Raw genomic sequence first — 20604 nt, forward strand, 5'->3', positions numbered from 1 at the left:
CCTGCTTTCTTTTGTTTGCCATTAGCTTTGAGTATTGTCTTACATCCCTTTACTCTGAGCCTGTGTTTGTCGTTGGAGCTGAGATGTGTTTCCTGGAGGTCACATATTGTTGCGTCTTGTTCTTTGATCCATCTTGCCACTCTGTGTCTTTTTATTGGAGAATTCAATCCATTTACATTTAGGGTGATTATTGATATATGAGGGCCTAATGCTGCCATTTTATCACTCGTTTCCCAGTTCTCCTGCATTTTCTTTGTTTCTCATCTCTTGTATTTCAGTCTACCAATTGAGCTATGTAATTTTTTATGTTGGGTTTCATAGTTTTCTCCTTATTTATTATTTGTGTTCCTGTTCTGCCTTTTTGTTTAGTGCTCGTCACCTTAAGGTTTGTATGGAAAATCTCATAGATAAGACAGTCCATTTTCTGATGGGCTCTTTTTGCCTAGACTAAACCAATTCGGTCCTCTTCCTCTTCTCCTCCTGGGTTGTTTTTGTCACATCTTATTCCATCTTGTGTTGTGAGTTTGTGGTTAAAATGACAGGATTATCTTTGTTTTTGGCGTTTTCCTTCCCTTCATCTTTAATGTTATACTTGAGTATTTGCTAACCTGTTCTGATGTATAGCTACAATTTTCTTATTTTGTCTACCTATTTATTTCCTTACTCTGGGCTTTGTAACCCTTTTCTCCCTTTTTTTTCAGGTATGAGGGCCTTCTTGAGAATTTATTGTAGGTGGAATTCTTGTGGATGGAAACTCCTTTAACTTTTGTTTATCTGAGAAAGTTTTTGTTTCTCCATCATATCTGAAAGATATTTTTGCTGGTTACAATATTCCTGGCTGAAAGTTTTTTTCCTCCAGTTTCTCCTAGCTTCTAAGAGTTCTGCTGAGAAATCCAGTGAAAGCCTGCTAGGGGTGCCTTTGAAGGTTATTTTCTTCTGCCTTGCTGCCCTTAGTATTTTTTCTTTGTCACTGACTTTTGTCAGTTTCACTACTATATGCCTTGCAGTAGGTCTTTTTACATTGACATATTTAGGAGATCTTGTAGCTTCTTTCATGTGGATTTCCATCCTTCCCCAGGTTTGGGAAGTTCTCCACTATTATTTCTTTGAACAAGCTTTCTGCTCCATTCTCCTTCTCTTCTCCCTCTGAAATACCTATAATTCTTATGTTGCATTTCCTGATTGGGTCAATATTTCTTGGAGACTTTCTTCATTTCTTTTTAATCTTAGTTCTCTCTCTTCCTCTATCTGGAGCATTTCAATATGTCTGTCCTCAATTATGCTGATTTGCTCCTTGATGATATCCCCTCGAGCATTCAGGGAATCCATATTTTGTTTTATCTCATCCATTGTGTCTTTCTTCTCCAATATTTCTGATTGGTTCTTCTTTATAGTTTCAGTCTTTTGTGAAGGAGCTCCTGAACTTGTTGAATTGTTTCTCTACATTCTCTCTTAACCCGTTGAGTTTTTTGATGACAGCTGACTTGAATTGTCTGTCAGTTAGATTACATATTTCTGTGTCTTTGGGATTGATTTCTGGGTACTTGTCATTTTTCTTCTATTCTGGAGATTTAATATAATTTTTGATACTGCTAGAGGGCGTGGCTCTGTTCTTTCATGTTGTAGTAGTATTTGGTTGCTGTTACCACCTATCACCACTGGGTGGGAGTCAAGAGCTGCATATTCTGAGCCCTCTGTGTTCCCTGGGGTCCTTGGTGCTAGAGTCCAGCACTGGACGAGTTCGGGGAGGGGCACTTTCGTCTGTGTGCTCTCCAGGGCTTACTGGCTCTGCCCTCACTATCTGCTCCCCTTGGGTGTTGGCTTGATGAAGTCATCTCCATGATAGCTTTCACCTCATCAGGGTGTTTCCCCCTAACCTGCAAGGGACCTTGAGGATCTTTGATGTTCCTGTGAAGGAATGCCCCTCCCCCTTCCTTTTCTCTCAGAGGCCATTCCCAATCCCTGGATCTCAGTCTTTTGGGGAGGGAGCAAAGCTTTCTCTTACTCTGTTCCACCTCCTCCCAGGGGGGCTCCAGCCTCTCTGACTCCAACATATGGCTGCATGGGTCTCTCAGATGTCTTTTGTGTTGTGTAGATGTTCTCTATTGGAATGTGAATGTCTTTTTCGTTGTATTGTGGAGGGGAGAGTTCAATGGGAAAGCTCACTCTGCCACAATGCTGATGTCACTCCCCATACTCCTTTTCTTCATCTTCTCTTCTACTTAGCAGAGAAAATCAAGGTCACAAAATAAAAATAGATAAATAATATAGTCTTTACTTTACCCAACATATGTAAGATATTATTCAGTTCATAAAGGTAATTGATTTATATATATTTGTTATGTGTTGTATATATTATATGTAATCTCCATTTATATATCCTATTCACAATAAAAATTAGATACATACAATATTTACACCATATGTATGTGTATAATCTATATCCCCCCACACGTACATATATATATATATATATATATAATTTAATTGTCTTGAATTCTATATTGTCTTATATTCATATTGTAATATTGCTTGGTATATGTTTATGCATCTCTTTATTTTCAACATTTTTTGTGTTATTTTGTTTTAGTTGTGTCCCTTGCGGAGTTTATAGCTGAATTTTGTCACACATGCATGTGCATGCACACTACCCCAATCTGAGTCTTGACTTTTTAGCAGTAGAACTTTTAACACATTTGTATGTATCATAATTACTAATGTTTGCTCTTATTCCTTCCATATTGTTTTATATTCTATATTTACTCTTTGCTTATTTTTTTCCTTTTTCTTTCCATTCCTGATTCTTGCTGATTAGGTGAAATAATATTTGTTCCTTCCCCCCCTTGTGGTAGTTGAAGGTTTTATCTCCTACTTCTGTTATTGTTCCTTGAACGAAGTCTATTAAAAGAATTTTATTTTTATCTTTTCAGGTTATTTATTATTTTTTGTTACACTTTGCCTCTATCAAAATATTTTAGGAATACTTTTTTAATAATTGTATTAGGCTTCACGACACATTGTCAGCCTTCATTTAGACTTAACTATAAATTTTATTGGTTTCTTTGCCCAACTCCCTACCTCTTTCAACTATTTTCTCATTTTCCTGTTTGTTCTCCCTCTTGTTCTTCCTCTACTCGTTCTCCGTCTCCGTCCTTAGATAATCTTACTTTGCCCTCACACATGCATAATAGTTTGACTGAGTATAGACTTCTAGATCAAATATCTTTTCCCCTAGGAACTATGTAACTAGTGTTTCACTGTTTTCTAACATTTGGTGTCAAGTTATATCTCGTGATTCCTCTCTTAGATTCTGGTTCTTAGGTGCTAGCCAGGATGTCCCCCCTCTATGGAAAGGGATTTGTAGGATTCCCACAAAGGAAATGTGGAGGTTTTCTCTTTAGTCTTAGAATTCAGAAATTTTAGAATGTTCTTGGAGTGGACCTTTTTGCATTTCTCCTGTATAACCATTAGTTTATGTAAATCTGAAGACATGTGCCTTTGTTTGGCTCAGGGAAATTTTCTTTTATATTTTCTTTATTTGTTGCTCTCGTTTTGTCAGTTATCTTTGTTTTTTCCTTTAAGAACACCTATTCAACCAATATTGGCTCTTCAGATCTATCCTGTATACTTCTCTGAATAGATTTTTCTTCGTTTTCGTTTGTGTTTTGCTTTCCATTTCAGATTTCCATGGCTTGGTCTTCAAATTGCTAATTTTTTTTTTCAATTCTGTACTGTTCTATCAGTCAGCTATTCTACTGCAGTTTTTATTTAGTCATGCATGCTTTTAGTTCTAAGAATGTTTTCTTATTCACTGTTTACTTCTTTTTCATAGCAGCCTGTTCTTATTTTATGGACTTGATAACATATCATATTTGGGAGGCAGACATGAAATAAATATATTTTTTTCTAGTTACATGTTTTAATGGCTTTCTTTCCACCTTCCCCCAGGGGTTTGCTCTGTTTGTTAATCTTTCTCTTTCTCTTCCATTTTCTTGATTTTCCTCAAATGCCTGCTGATTCTTAATTGTGATTTATATTTTTAAGCAAGGGACTATATTAATTATCATTGGCTGTATGGCTTTCTTCAACTACCTAAAGAAATGGGCAAAGTATAGAAATATGAAATTTACAGAAAAATAAAGTTTAAAAGCCAGTAAGTCTATGAAAAAGTGCTCATTCTTGTTAGTAATTTAAGAAATACAAATTAAAATAATTATGGGATAACCTTTTACAGCTGTCATATTGGCAAAAATTTTAAATTCTGACAGTTCCAGCTGTTGGGAAAGATCGAGCACAGCTGGGGCTCATACACAGCAGTGAGAGTATAAGACCTTGGGAAGGCAATGTGGCCATGTCTAGTAAAGATGAACATACCAGTTGTCCCCTTTGAATCCATTTTAGAGCAGTGTTTTTTAGACTTTAGTTTGTAACTCACTAGCATGTAGTGAAATCAGTTTAATGGATAATGATCAGCACTTTTAAAAATGATGGAGGGTAGGACAGATAGAATGGAAAATATCCAGAGATCAGGTATTGTTTCATGGAACAATTATACAATCATTTATACATTCCTTTGTTCTGAGTCATGGTGTAAAATACATTTCTAACTATAAGTCACTATTTAAAAAGTTGAAACCAGTGCCCTAGAGAAATTCTGATACAAATGTACATAAGTAGACATGCAAAAGAGTCGGTGTTACAATCATGTTTGTGATGATAAACAATGGAAAACAGTTAGAACTCAGGATTGGTAAATAAACTGTGGTATAGTCATACAATAGGATACCATACAGAAGGTAAGATGAATAAACTAGAGATTGATGTATCAAAATGGATAAATCTCATAAACATAGTGTTGAGGGAGGAAAGAAGGAGCTGATGGTGTGATACCATTTCTGTAAAGCTTTAAAGCATGCACAACAATATAACATTGTCTATAAATGATAGTAAAAGTATGAAAAATGTATAGAAAGGATAAATGATAAACAGGCCCAGGGTGAGCCAGAGGGGAATGGGATCAGGAAGATGTCCCGAGGGGGTTGGTTGCTTCAGTTGTTTTTTATTTTTGAATCTGGGCAGTAAACATACAGGAACTTATTACATTGTTCTCTATTTCTTCTATATACCCCAAATATTTTATTTAAATTAAATTAAAATATCTAGGGGGAAAAGTCCTGTTGAAGCATTTTGATTAGCATAACAGTGTCACAGTCCATTTGTGAGCCGTTTGCTATAGCCAGAGCAGTGGAAGGAACACCCTGGCCACACCTGGGCAATGTTCCCATCCTTTCGGAAGGGTGAGGTAGGCCGCAAAGCAGACAGGACTATCGCCAGAAGAAACAGACCAAATAGCTATCAGAGATTTTCTTTTTCTTCTTTGTTCATTTATTTTATGGGGTCATATTGGTTTATAACATTGTGTAATTTCAGGTGCACATTATTATATATCAATTTCTGTGTAGACTACATCATACTCACCACCAATCGTCTAGTTTTTTTCTTTTTCTTTTCTGATTCAGTTATTTCTACTTCTATTGTTATTATTTCCATCCTTCTTTTCTTGGAGATTTTTGGGATGGTTTCCTTTTTAACTAATTTTTTGAATTCTTATTTATTTTATTCCCATATGAATGGATTATAATTGTAGATTCTCACCCTCCCACATGTCCTGCCAACAATATCAAGGCTCCCTTTCAAGAATTGTTTCTGATTTTTAGCATTTATTTTGTTGAACTCTTGTAGGTTTGATTCCATCTCATCTCTTTGTAAAATTTTTAGTAAGCATACACAATCTCTGAACACATAAATATGTTGGCTAGAGATTTAATTATGAGGTTAGAGGCTTTCCTTTCAGAATTCTGTAGATTTTCTCCATGGTCTTATGACATCTGGTTTTATGAAAGTCCAAAGACAACTTGATTTTTATCCTTTGTTTTTGTTAAGTTCATTTTGTAGGAATGTGCTTTGAGAGAAGAATGTTTGTTTCTTTTAATATCCACAGGACACTGAATTTTGGATCTCATCATTAACCTCAACTGGAAAAATCCTTTAAATGACCAGATTTAGATCTTTTTCCTACTTAAGCTGTTATATATTTGATTGTGCTTCTGCTCCATTTTTTATTTCCTTTTGTTCTTGTTGGCTTCCTCCGTTTCCCCCCATTGTTGTAATACCTTTTTATGGGATACTTTATCTTCTCTGTAGCTCTATAATATATACACATATGTATATTGTAGCTATGTACATGTATACATATATACACATACACACATAAACACACACACACACACACACACACAGTATCTTTTCTCCATCATTTTAGTTTCTTTGACCTTTTCCGACATTCTGGCAAAACCCTTTGTGTGTCTGCGTCTCCCACTATATTGTGAGCCCTCTGAGGCTTATTTGTTTTGCACTGCCTAGTTCTATGCCTGGCACATTATAGATGCTCAGTAAATAGTTTTTGAATGAATAAATATAGACTGACTAATTTTGTCCCTTTCAGTCCTCTTCAGTCGCTTTTCTAGGGGGTCATTTCTGCTCCCTGCAGTTTTGGATTACCATGCTGCATTTGGGGTGTATCTCTATGTGTGTGTGTGTGTGTGTTTGATCTTTTACTTTGGCCAGCTTTCTTTTTGTCTAAGTCTTCCCCCTCCCCAATCTCCACCCCCCTCACCCCGATCAGGTCTGTTCTATCTCCTTCAGGGAATTAATTTCGGAAGCACCCTTTCCTGTCCAAGTCCACAGGGCGTTTCTCCCCTTTCTTGTGCTGCTTTTTTTTTTCTTTTTTAAATAAAACCTACACTATTTGTTGTTTATTCTATTTACTCTCTTTTGAAAGTGGAAAAGTATGACAGGGTCAATGTCAGTGCATTGCCGTTTGTGTGCTACATGGCCTGCTGTCAGACGAATGCTAAAGAGCAGATTGGTGTGCTGGGCCCCAGCAGTTTTCAGTGCCCAAGAGGCATTCATCTGTTGGGCTTAACGTGGCATCTTCTCCTGTCTCTGCTTCCTGCTTTGCTGGAACATGATATATGTTCTAAAAACTCTGAGAGGGCCTTTATGGAAAAATTATTATGACCACTTTATCCCCAGAAGGCACCATTTTCAGGATTCCTCCATTCCTTTTTGTCTCTACTGTAAGCACTTTATCTTTGGCCAATGTTGGATACTAGGAGTGAAAGACTCAGAATGGGTATGGACCAGTCACGAATAACCTAGAGCTCACTGTATATGGCCTATCTAATTTCAAAATATGATGCTCTTAATCTTTAAGACCCTCCCCTTACAGTATGGAGCTTCCTCAAAATTTTACAAATCCCATATGACCCAGCAATTTCACTTCTGGGTATTTATCTGAAGATAACGAAAACACTGCTTTGAAAAGATATATACACCCCCATGTTCATTGCAGCATTATTTACAATGCCAAGATATGGAAATAATCTAAGTGTCCATCAATGGGTGGATGAATAAAGAAGATGTGTTATATACACAATGGAATATTATTCAATCATAAAAAGAATGAAATCTTGCCATTTGCGATAACATGTATGGACCTTGAAGGCACTATGCTAAATGAAATAAGCCAGACAGAGAAAGACAAATACCATATGATCTCACTTATATGTGGAATCTAAGAAAAATAAATAAATAAGCTCATAGATAAGAGAACAGATTGGTGGTTGCCAGAGGTGGGGTGGTAGGGGGTGGATGAAATAAGTAGAAGGGAGTCAAAAGGTATAAACTTCCTGTTATAAAATAAATATGTCATGGGGATGTAAAAAAGAATAAATTGGTATTGACAAATAAGTATAATGTATCTGGGCTTTCCCAAAGCGTTTGGCAAAATTTTTCTTGATATCTTCATGAGTGAAATGAGACTATGAGTTAAATATGACTAGATGAATTGACAGTTATTTAGTTAAGTTAAAAAAAAAAAGTTCTGCACATAGAACAAATGACACCCAGACAAGGGTGATAAGTTTGACTTATAGTGGATCAGTTACCAACTCAGAACTAGATGGGAGCTTAAGTACCTGTGGTTGTTTAGCAGGTAGTGTGGAGTCCTATTTGGCTCATTTCTTAAATGACTGGTGGGGTAAATGATGTGATTGGAGTGGATGCGCATGAGTGACCAGAGAGTAGGAAGGTCAGCCCTGAGTTTGAGGGTGATGGAGGGAAGTATTGAGTCTGGGGGTGAAGTGGGGCTGGCTTGGTCTGAGGAGAACAGAGCAGGCAGGAGAAGTTCACCTAATTTGTAGGGGATCTGGGGTCTGGAACTGCATAGTGTGAGAATATGGTTTTTGATTTCCTTCAAAATATGGATCCCAGAATTGAAGAATAATGATCCTATGAAATTTTAAAACATTATTAAACTAATTTTATATTATAGTTATTACAGTAAATAGGCACAGTTAAAATATGAAAATAATTCACAAAAAGGAATGCTGCTGGGGCCAGCCCGGTGGCACAGCAGTTAAGTTCACAAGTTCCACTTTGGCAGCCTGGGGTTTGCCAGTTCAGGTCCCGGGTGTGGACCCGCTTGGCAAGCCATTCTGTGGCAGGTATCCTACATATAAAATAGAGGAAGATAGGCACAGATGTTAGCTCAGGGCCCATCTTCCTCAGCAAAAAGAGGAGGATTGATGGCAGATAATAGCTCAGGACTAGTCTTCCTCAAAAAAAAAGGAGCACTGTATTGAGGCATTATATATATTGTGTGTTATCTCCCTCTGTTATATAATTTTATTGCCTCTAAAATGTTTGCTTTCTCCACTTAATAATAATCTCCAAAGAGCAGGGATTGTGTTTTTCTTTTTCATAGTACTTAGCAAGGTGCTTGTGCTTAGTACTCCGTAAGTACTAAGTGAATGTTTGTTCAATGATTAAGTGAATGAATAAATGAACAAACTAATAGGCAAATGAAAAATTGGGAGGCAGTAAATCAGGAAATGCTGGCTAACAACCATGTTAACATGGAAGTCCTGAAAACATTTATAATTTCAGCAAAATTGGCATTAGAATTAGCTTGATACAGTAAGAACTGAGCAAAACAATAGGTAGTGGACAAAAATCATGTCATATCATATATATGATTCCATGTCATAATTCGTATTCTATTTTAATGTCAGGGAGTATTTAGGTGAAATTCCTACAGTGGACTATCTTTTCCTTAGTGAAGTAGAACTACATGGAGAAAGAGAATAATTACCCAAATACATTTAGCCTTTTTTAAAAAAACTGTTTTAATGCTAAATATTCGAACATTGAGTAGTTAACATTCAAAGAATAAATTTATTTTTCAAGAAAGAAAAAATGTGTAAGTGACTAAGGAGCCAGAAGTGTCTAGGACACTTAAGACAAAATCATATCTCAATTACTGTGCCTTTCTGTTTAGTGAAGTAATTCATTAACTCTGTTGCAGAACTTTTTGTAATAATAGCACCTAAACATAGGGTACCTTACCTATACAAGGCCCTGTGCAAGGTGCTCTGCATATCTCTAGTCCTCAAAACAACCCTAAGAGGGAGATGTTATCATCCCCATTTACGGATAAGAGCACAGAGCCTTAGAGAAATCACATGCTGTGCCCAGGATCACCCGGGGAGAAAGCAACAGATTGCTCCTCTGCCTAATGACCCAGTGATTGTTTTGGCTCCCACCCCACCTCCACACTCTATAAACATTTAAATATACTCTACCTTTATTTATTTATGTTTAGGACTGATTATTAAAGAAGAACCTAGTGCATCTTTATGATTTTATTCTTGAGTTTGATAAAGGGACGAGACACAGTGTTCTTCCAATGCTCTCTTTTTTGCACCTGACACCGCCCACTGAGAACCACAGTGTTATCTTCACATACTTCACCTTTGAATGCTCTGTCAGCATCAGTTTTAAAGGCTGACTGGTGTCCCTTAACATGCTTTTCAGACTTATCCGTGCCCTGAGAGTGGACATGTTCCCCTCACACCTAGCCTCCCCTCACTGGGGAGTTGAGCCATCCCTATTGAAAACAGCATCTCTACGGAAAACAGAAAATGTTTTTTGTCTTCTGTTTTATCATCAAAATTCACACCAACACTTTTGATTTCTTCTTCATAACATATATGTATCCCATTGGAATTCTTGATCACAGACAACAAATACTGAAGGAAGTTATTAGAAGGATACAAGGTAACTCAGATCTGACAGGAATCCTAGGGAACCCTATTTGGGAAGTAGAATCTAGGGGGAAGAGGGATTTGGAACCATAGCCAAGGTTATGCCACAGCAACAGCTGGTTAGAATCCTGCTATCAACTGTGTGTGTTTGTGTATACACATTTGTGTGTAAGATTCTTTGTTGATTAATTGCATCATTGTTAATAAATAAAATATTGGGGAAAATGAAATTAACCCAAAAGCCCATCAATAGGATATTGGTAAAATAACTTTTATAATAATTTAATAAGAAATTACTGAACAATAATAATTATATAATGTATCTATATAATGGAATACTTTATTATTACTGTAAAAATATTGTAGTAGAACTAAACATACACTCATAGAATGATATTCAAGATACAAAGAGTGGGAAGAAGTTGCAAAATACTATGTTTAGTATCATTCTATTTTTGTCTTAAAATATATTTACTTTTATTTGCCTAGAAAAAATTGGGGAGGACTCTATACCAAATTGATAATAGTTGTCATCTCTGGGTGGTTGGTTAATGGGCCCCTTTGATGTATTACATCATATTTCTGTAATGTTTGAAATATTTTTGCTAATAAATGTAAAGTAAATGAATATACCTCTACTAACTGGAGCCTTCAGTTGTAAGGTTTTTTTCTCTAATGCTTGTATTTTTTGTATAAATAGGGCAATGACGGCCATATTTGGCTTTCTCTACTCTATGTAAATAGTGTTCTCAAAAACAAGAATCGATACTCCTTTTCCCCTCCCTCCTCATTCTCCACCCTGGTAGTCTTCATTTCATCAGTGAGTGTGGCTAGCTGAATATTTGAAGAGCAAGTAGAGAACAGATTCTAAATAATTTTACATTGCAATTTTGTGATTGCTGTGAAGTAGCATGCTTTTAAATATTGTTTTACCACAGTATGTGGGTCCTAATTCCGCTTTTATTTTACATGTTTTATTTTGTCTGTTATCATTATCATCATCACTCTCTTTAGTCAAAATATCTAGTTTTAAATATCAGCTTATTTTCTAAAAGTACTCCTTTCCCCATTCTTGCTTAGTCTTTGAATTTCTATTGTAGGAAAGATTTTAAACTTTCAGTAAAAACTTTTAGGGGTTGGCCCTGTGGTCAAGTGGTTAAGTTCACGCGCTCTGCTTTGCTGGCTCTGGGTTCACGAGTTCAGATCCTGGGTGCAGACCTACACAATGCTCATCAAGCCATGCTGTGGTGGCATCCCACATAGAAGAACTAGAATGACCTGTGACTAGGATATACAACTGTGTACTGGGGCTTTGGGGAGAAAAAAGAAAAAAAAAGAGGAAGATTGGCAACAGATGTTAGCTCAGGGCCAATCTTCCTCACCAAAAAAAAAAGCATACTTAAAAAAACCTTTTAGGTAAAGCTTTTTAAATAATCTTTCATAAAACATTTTATATGTATTTAAATTTGGCATAAAGTTTGTGAAACTTATTTTAGTTTGATTGATTTTAATGTTTCAGATTACTGAATTGAGGTTATTGAGAACATAAAGCATTTTGATGTAACAATTTAATCATGTTAAGAGGTAAATTCATGATTTTTGTTTGCTTGTTTGTTTTTAGCATTTCTTATTGGAAGAAGAGATTGCTGTAGATGAAAAAATGCCTTTGTTTAGTAAATCACACAGAAATCCAGCGGAAATTGTGAAAAATCTGAAAGACAACATGGTCATTTTGGAAAAGCAAGACAAAAAGACAGACAAGGTATGAGCTAAACCAATAGCATTATTATTAAAATAAATGTATTCCAAGACCAAAAACCAGCATAAAAGCTTAATGAAGAATCCTAGATATGATCTGTTATGCACACATAGAGTTTCTGTAAATACATTTGTATTAATTGCAGATTTTATGCAACTGATAATTGTTGATCCTGTTGTCTTGAACTCTTGGTTCACAATCTGGAGCCTCTGACCAACTTTGGATCCCTTTAGACTATGGAGCTTAAAAATCAAAGGGATTATACTGGTATATAATGTTATACTGACATGAAGGGTAAAAAGTTTTTATTTAAAGATCAACTGAGGGGCTGGCCCCGTGGCTGAGTGGTTAAGTTCGCACGCTCGGCTACAGGCGGCCCAGTGTTTCGTTGGTTTGAATCCTGGGCACGGACATGCTACTGCTCATCAAACTACGCTGAGGCAGTGTCCCACATGCCACAACTAGGAGGACCCACAAGAAAGAATATACAACTATGTACTGGGAGGCTTTGGGGAGAAAAGGGAAAAAAATAATAAAATCTTTAAAAAAAAAAAAAAGATCAACTGATAGTTCTTACTTACTACAGGGCAACTTCATTTTAACATTATTTTAAGATCACGCCAAGCAAGCCTTCCTCATAGGAAGGGGTTTTAGTGTTTTAGTTATTCCTTCGAAGGGATGTTGAATCCTACATATTCTATTTCTCTCTAAACTGGCTAGTTTATGGCAAGATTCAAGATACCCATAAAATTAACATCCTTGAGTTCATAGTATCTTTCTGTCCCAGTGTATGATACAATCTTGTATTCTTGTAAGGATGTAGAAATATTTTGTTAACTCTAGTGTACTTTACAAAATTGAACCAAATAGTGGCCCAGGTAGAAATAAAAGTAAATCTAAACAACAAAAGAGAAAAATGGGGAAAAAAAACATAACGAGATACTCATTTTCCTTAGTAATCAGGAAAAGGCCAATTAAAATCACAGTAAATTCATATTACACATGTACTATCTTGGCAAAAAGGAAAAATGTCTGATAGTATTAAGTGTTGACGAGTATGGAAAGCAATAAGAACTTTCATCCACTGAGTGATAAAATATAAATTGGTGTTTGGAAACCAGTTTGGTGTATTACCTGAACTCAGAAGATATGCATGTTCTAAAACCCTGCAGTTCCACCCCTGGGGATAAACTCTGGAGATGTTGTTGCATGTGTGCACCAGGATGCACGTACAAGAATGTTCACAGCATTGTTGTTCATAACATTCCCTCAATGGAAACAACCCAAATGTCCATCAACAGTAGAACTGATAAAGAAGTTGTGGTCCAGCGATCAATGGAATTCAACAGAGCAATGAAAATTAGAGAACTGCTGCCTACATGCAGCAGCATGGACGAGTATAGTATTGAGTGAACGAGGCAAATCATAAAAGGGTATGGCTACCATTCCAAATCAGCAGACCTAAGCTGTATTGTTTGGAGATGCAAGTATAGGTGAGAAAACTATAAATAAAAGTCAATAAATGATTGTCATCAAAGACTTAAAAGTATTTACTTCTGGCCTAAAAAAGGGACATTCAGGTTTCTTCTGGGGTGCCAAAAATGTTGTTTCTTTTTTTTTTATTTTTTTTTGAGGAAGATTAGCCCTGAGCTAACATCTGCTGCCAATCCTCCTCTTTTTGCTGAGGAAGACTGGCCCTGAGCTAACATCCGTGCCCATCTTCCTCTACTTTATATGTGGGATGCCTACCACAGCATGGCTTGCCAAGCCGTGCCATGTCTGCACCCAGGATCTGAACCGGGGAACCCCAGGCTGCCAAAGCGGAGCATGCCCAATTAACTGCTGCGCCACTGGGCTGGCCCCTGAAAATGTTGTTTCTTGACCTGTGTTATGGTCACACAGGTGTTTTCTTTATAATTATCTATATATGTTTAAAGTACTCTTCTGTGGCTATCTGTTACAATTTAAGAAATTTCCAATCTTTAATAAATTAAGGTTTGCTTCAGTTGGATCATAAAATGTATCTGGAAATTATTTTTTTAAGTACTGTCACACTACTACGAATTATTTTTATTTTGCCTTATGCTCCTTATTCCCTTCTTCAGTTATAGTGATTAGAGTACTTTACTTGAATGCAATAAAACCGTTATTTCTTTAAAGATATTCAGCAAATCAAATTGTTAACTAATTGGCCTGTTCTCCTTTCCTTACCTGTATTAATTTTTTAAAAAATTTTTATTGAGTGTAATTCACATATCATATAATCCATCATTTTAGAGTATAGAATTCGGTAGTTATTAATATACTCACAGGGTTGTACAACAATGACCATTTCTTAAAGTTTCATAGACAGCAAAAAAGATAATGGTTATGTGTGAGGGGTAAGTGGATTGACAAAGTGTATGGGTTTTGACAACTTATGATTTTATACCTAGTCCAGTGAAAAATCAGAAGAATAGGGTTTTGTTGAAAAACCTTAACAAATGCTTTAAATAAAGACCAGTAGCTACTAAGTCTCCAAAATGGAGTCAGTTTAATTTTGAAGAGTAAAATTTATAATTACTTACTAGCAAAGTTGACTGTGTCTGAATATGGTTTAAAGGAAGATTGTTTCAGTTATGTTGACTAAGTAGAAATACTAGAGATCTTTTTCGTATAAATAAATTTTAGTAACATTTTCCAAAATAAGAAAAAAGTAATCCCTACTAAATGTTTTGTTTGTTTGTAACTATACAGTGTTCTTTGATTATAATAAACAGGGCCCAAGAAATGGTTTTTGTTTGTTTATAGCCTGAAAATTTTTATTACTCTTAACTATTAGCATTCTTTTTGGTCACTAGGCCTCAGAAGAAGTCTCAAAATCGCTGCAAGCAATGAAAGAAATTCTGTGTGGTACAAATGACAAGGAACCCCCAACTGAAGTTGTGGCTCAGCTGGCACAAGAGCTCTACAATAGTGGGCTGCTGGTGACACTGATAGCTGACCTACAGCTGATAGACTTCGAGGTAAACTGTCAAAGGAAGACATCTCTGCTTTGCAATTTTAATATATGTTACTATAAATATTTGACTTTAATTTTTTATTACTATTTATTATTTAAAAACCCAGTTTTTTCTAAAACGTCTAAAATCACTTTAATCTTTTTTTAGAAAAGCAGAAAGGTGTACTGTAAGTTTTGTGCAGCTAGGTAGCAAAGTTAGTGACTAATAATAATAATAGATAATATTTGTTGAATGCTAACTACATGTTGTTCAGTGGCAAGTACTCAACTCATTTAATTCTTAAAACAACCTGTGTGGTTGGTACTATATTATTAACCCCGTTTCATGGATGAAGTTCAAAGATATTAAGTAATTTGCCCAAAGTCACTCAGTTACTAAGAGCCTAAGCTGGGATTCACACTCAGTGTCTCCCAAGGCTGTTGTTTTAATTAAAATATTACACCAATGATTTAAAAAGTTTGTTAAATACTAGTAATATAGGATATTTATCTCATTGTGAAAGCAATTATACTTAATTTACCTAAATCATAAATTAAGTAAATAAAATCCTAGAAACATAAGTGGTGAATATGTGTAGGCGTTTTATTATCTATGGTATATCTAACTTAGAGCAGTGATTTTTGAGTAAAAAGTGTATATATAAGGCAAGTTTGGGCAGTGGCTATTTCAGTGATGAAAGTCTTGGCTTTGATTTCTTTACTGTTTTGTTCCCACTATCAGGCTTTTGATACCATCAGGTCAGCGCTTGAGTCTCCATTAATTCTCTGAGAGAGAGGGTGATGCAGATTTCTAAAGTGAATTGCTTTAGTTCTGTAACTAAGGAAATGAAAGGAAAATACAATGATTACAGTGATTAGACCAAGCTAAGGTCAGGGCTCTGGGGATCTGTCTAAATACTAGTCCACAGCTCTCTAGACATCTTAGATGGGGGAACATTTTTGGCTGACTTGAGCCGAGGAGGAAGAATGCAGAGAAAGACTCCTCTGGAGATGTGAAGCCAGGTTTGTTGGCTGGAAGCAGCAGTGAGTGAGGACTCCAAAGGGCCCAGACTTCAACTCATCCTTCCTTGGATACACCTGTCTTTTGCTTTCTTTCCTTCCCTTATTTATTTCTCTATCTGACATTTTCTGCCCAGTAATCTTTTTTCTTGCTTTTTCCTCCTGCCTGGCCTGCCTACTCTCCCTCCCCATTTTACTCCCCATTTCCCTTTTAAACTGGCCATATGTGGAATTAAAGCGTAGCTTTGTCGTTATGTTTATATACTTTTGTGTTTCTTTTACTTAGTTTAAAATGAGATACTATGAACGTTTGTAGAAGCTGTGCATAGTAGAAAAACACTTGACTTGGAATTAGAATTGTTTAGAGTCCATGCTCTACCATTCAGTGATCAGTAACATAACTTCTTTGAGACTAAATTTTCTCATCTAAAAAATAGAAGTAATATAAACTTTACAGCATTGTTTTAAATATTAAAGTAAATAAAATATATATACTTATGAAAGAATACTACATACATGTGCAAACTATATAGAAATGCAAGGTAGTGTGGTTTCATTTCCTCTCCTTCTCAAACTAAAGTTAAATTTAAGCTGGTTTATTTTCGTATAACTCTTGACATTTGTTTGGTTTTTATTATTTTAGTTTGAGATTTAGTTAGCCAGTGACCATAAATGGGAAAACAACCCCTGCTCTTGGATTACAGCATTATATTTTTATACATCTTCTATTTTTTTGCACATTTCCCTGAACGCAGCAATGTATTAAGCTATTATCACCATTAATGAATATGTTAGTTTGAATTAGTTTATGAGATTAGCCCAATTTGCAGTTGGATGCTGGAAGGAATATGACCAAGGATAGTTATGTTTTGAAGAATGAGTCGGGGATAAGATGTTGTCAAGTGATCTGGAGAAGCCTTCAGGAGCCACAGAATAACATAGGTTCAAATTGCTCTCCAAGAATTAGGGAGATAAGAGTACACCAAAGAAAAACTCTGAGTACTTCACGACTTTGTTCAGCGTTGTCTTAGATAACAAAAGTGGAACACTAAGAAACACTTAGGCAAGTTTCCCTTATTTTACTTGGTATACTGAAAATAAATAAATTTAGAGAAGAAGTTTACTTAAAAGTTATTTTGAGATTGACATTCAATTGCCTAAAAATTGGCTTATATGTTACCAAATAGAGTAAACTTTTACTCTCTGGAATCCCTGGAGAAAAGAAATGTCTTTCTGAATATTTGAATTTTCCAGCTAAAGATTAACTCTTCAAATGCAAAGAGTTAAATAGATTACTTTTGTGGATTAAATTTTCTTTATAAAATGCATTATATCCTTGCCTCTTCTCCAAAATAATATACTAGCTATAATAATTTTTTACTGTTGACTCAAAACTCTCATTTTGAAGATCTGTTACTGTGATAATAGCAGATAGTTCTTTTTTTTTTCAGGCTTATTGAGGTATAATTGACCAGACAGTTCTTGACTTTGTTCATTCAATTGATGTAACACAGTACCCAAAACATAGTTATCAATGAATGTGATATTCAGTAGATGAAGCTATCCTTCTCCTCAAGCACAAAGAAAATAAATACTATAAATACTTCTTGGTTGAATGAATGAATGAAAAATGGTTAAAATTTACGACAGTTCAGTTTTAAGCATTCTACCAACTACATACCTCCAGTATTTTCAGGAAGGAGGCAGCATTACCAGCATCATTAGCCTACTTGCAGAAATGTGTTATATATCTTTTTAGACTGAAGGCATAAATGATCAACCCCCAGGCAGCAACTTTCATTCTCAAGACTAAAGTATCCATATAAGCTAGTGACAGCTTAGTAAAATTCTTCCTGACTTCAGCACTCAGTCTAATCACGTAGAACCCCAGCCTCCTCATCTGCTGGTTCACAGGTAGCACTGGTACAGGCCCCCTCTGGACTGAGAGTATCTTGAGTACTAGGATTGTGTTTCCCACATCCAGTGCCATGTCCATTGGTTGGCTGAATGAATAAATGAATGTAGGAATGAGAATGAGAGATAGAAGCAGAGGTAAGGGAATTGGACCAAAGGAGGATGTCCTGAGGCACAGCAGTAAGCCACTTTTCTGAAAGAATTAGTAAATTGTGTAGAAAATAATTCAAGCATAATGATAATAGCATTTCAGTAAGTGAATAGCCTCTCCTGGGGCTTCTTTGAAGAATTCAGTAGTCATTTGACTATAAAATTGTTGGTATGTTTTTATAATAAGAAAGAAAGACTATTACTTTCAGGATGGGCGGCAGCTTTTGCCAGATAACCTAAAAGGATGGAACATTCCTTACGGAGAAAAAAAGTGAACTTTTGTTTAGAAGACACCTAGATGGGCTGTTGTTAGTTGTGAAAGGTGAGGTCCCTAGGCAGTGTTTGGAAGGAAAAGACTGAAAGAAAAGAGCTTACATTCCCTCTGTAGAATAAAGTAACAGAAATTTGAGGAATGTCCTCTCTTTGGCTAAGTTTGTGAGGAGTAGGAAATAGAAGAGAGTTAGGGGTAGGGTTTGGAGTGAGGGAGAGGGAAGGCTCCAGAACCATGACAGAGGAAAGGCCTCGAGGAAAAAGATAATCAGGAATCCTGAGGAACCTTTAATAAGAGTGATAAGTAGAATTCAATTTAAGTTCTTTCTGCACTGTGCTATACTTACCCTTTGTTACTCTTAAACCTTTGGTAAAAGAACTATGTACTAATAGCATATGTTGAGTGTAGGAGAAGTGGCTGTTTTCTTCACTTGGGATAAACAGAGTGTTGAGAAAATAACCAGTTGCAGTAGGCAAGACAGTGGACAGGCATTGAGAGGAGCTGAAAGCAGGAGTTTGAAATCCAGAGCTGACAGCAGTGATGGTGCCCCAAGGCGTTGGCTTAGAATGGGTAGCAGGGACTGACTCAGGAATCTGTGACAAACCCATTTCTCCTTCAGAAATCGAAAGGGAAGTGGTCCGTTGGGGTAAGGAAAGTATTGGAGGATCCTGCTAGTATGTGAATAAGGGCTAGTTAGGGGACAGACATTTGGGTCAAGATTGTTTAAAAAGAAAATCTCATTACTTTATAGCCATAAATTTTTATCTAATCCTTTAAGCCTTAAAATTGCTGACAGAAAAGAACCACTTCAGCATATTATTATAAGGTTAAAAAAAGAGAGAGTTACGGCTGAGATTGCAAGGCTTCTGATTTTGCGGGCTCAGGATCAAACTCAGAGCTGTGTTTTTTGAGGTTTGGCTGATATTCAAGACACAGCTTTAGATTCTTTGATGTTTTGAAACACGATGCGATAAGAGATCAAAGGATGAAAATTTAGTGCATGTAAGAGTTGATGCGTTCATTTTAAAGGCAGGTGTGCCTCGCAAAACTAGGGTGGTTGCCAAGTCAACTGCTCAGGCTGAATTAGAAAGTAGCTCAAAGGAGCAGAAAACTTTCTATTGTTTTAATTTAATTTCTAATGATTATTTCTTGCTATGTTTAAAAATATCAGCAAAATAAGCACTCTAAGGTCAGCTTCTCAATAAGCCGTTTTGTGGTCCTAAGTTTTCAAAGATTTCTGTCCTCTAAGGATCCTTTTCTCTTCCTGGCCCTGGTTGAAGTGGTCCTTAACCTTTGGTTTTATTACTGTAAAAACGAGGAATCATAAAGCCTTAAGATACAAGCTTTGACTGTACGTCATGCATATAACAATTTAAAATACTTACTTTGTGTGTAAGGCATTGATTCTATTTAGTCTTGATTCTGATTGGTTGTTTATGTATTTTGCACCTGTCATTAGGCAATTAAGTTAAAGAATGTACAATTTCAAGTGGGGAAATACTGTAGCATATTAAATAGAATTTTATGGTATTGTTACCCTATTGTCCCCTTAAAACTAATGAATATAAACTTTAGAAGCATTTTTACCTATAAAGGTATATAATTTATACGTGATTAAAAATGGTATTTGGTCCTTAATCAGAAGCATAACCTGTTAATTGTTTGTATTCCCCCTATAAAAATTAAGACAATGACCATTTTAGTTTGACCTTACCATGCTTTTTAAGGAATGTAACCTGCCATAAAGATAAAGACTGCTTATGCCATGTATAATGTACAAAACATTTTGTCTGCCTACCTCCTCTGCTTTCTGGGGAATGCTCCCTCCTTCCCCACTTACTTGATTACAGTGGGAGCAACCATTTTGTGCAACATGACGCACTGCCCAACACACAGCTGACTGGCCCAGCAGTGGACATCTGACCGAAGCAGGACCAGACTGTTTCTGCAGGATTCTAGAGCTTAAAAGTTTTTGAGAGCAATTAATTCTGAGCTAGCCTGTGCTTGGGTTCTCTGAAGCTTTCTCAGTATCTGTAAATTAGTTTAGTTTGAATTTCAGTCCTCTGGGAAAGAGTCCTTGCTACTCCATACAGTGAATTCCTCCACCCTACCCCCCAACCCTGCCAGACTGCTCTGCCTATCCAGCTCTGCTACTGAAGTTCAGTACAAACATTTGCCCTACCCAGCCTCAACTCTCCCTGCTCCCGCCCCCAAGCCAAAACACAGGAGCACAGTAGAGAACTCTATAACTTCAGTGGCTACAATTAACTTTCATTTTTTTAAATTAAGATATAATTTACAAATAGTAACATTCTCCCTTTTTAGTGCACGGTTCTGTGATATA

The 20604-nt window shown here is 36.2% G+C and overlaps 1 protein-coding gene across 34 annotated transcripts in view; it reads left to right on the plus strand.

Annotated features, from left to right (window-relative positions):
• Nucleotides 1–20604, plus strand: part of CAB39L (calcium binding protein 39 like) — a 156691-nt gene that overhangs the window by 71079 nt on the left and 65008 nt on the right. For 33 of the 34 annotated variants that reach the window (XM_070578197.1, XM_070578210.1, XM_070578217.1 and 30 more), the window contains 2 exons: nucleotides 11788–11928; nucleotides 14766–14930. In XM_070578197.1, coding sequence (XP_070434298.1) covers nucleotides 11827–11928; nucleotides 14766–14930 — 267 coding nt within the window. In that variant the 5' untranslated portion in view covers nucleotides 11788–11826. Of the gene's footprint in view, nucleotides 1–10039; nucleotides 10180–11787; nucleotides 11929–14765; nucleotides 14931–20604 lie in introns of those variants that run through there. The other variant, XM_070578195.1, reaches the window with a different exon arrangement.

This window comes from Equus przewalskii, chromosome 16 (genome assembly GCF_037783145.1).
Source record: "Equus przewalskii isolate Varuska chromosome 16, EquPr2, whole genome shotgun sequence".
NCBI lineage: Eukaryota > Metazoa > Chordata > Mammalia > Perissodactyla > Equidae > Equus > Equus przewalskii.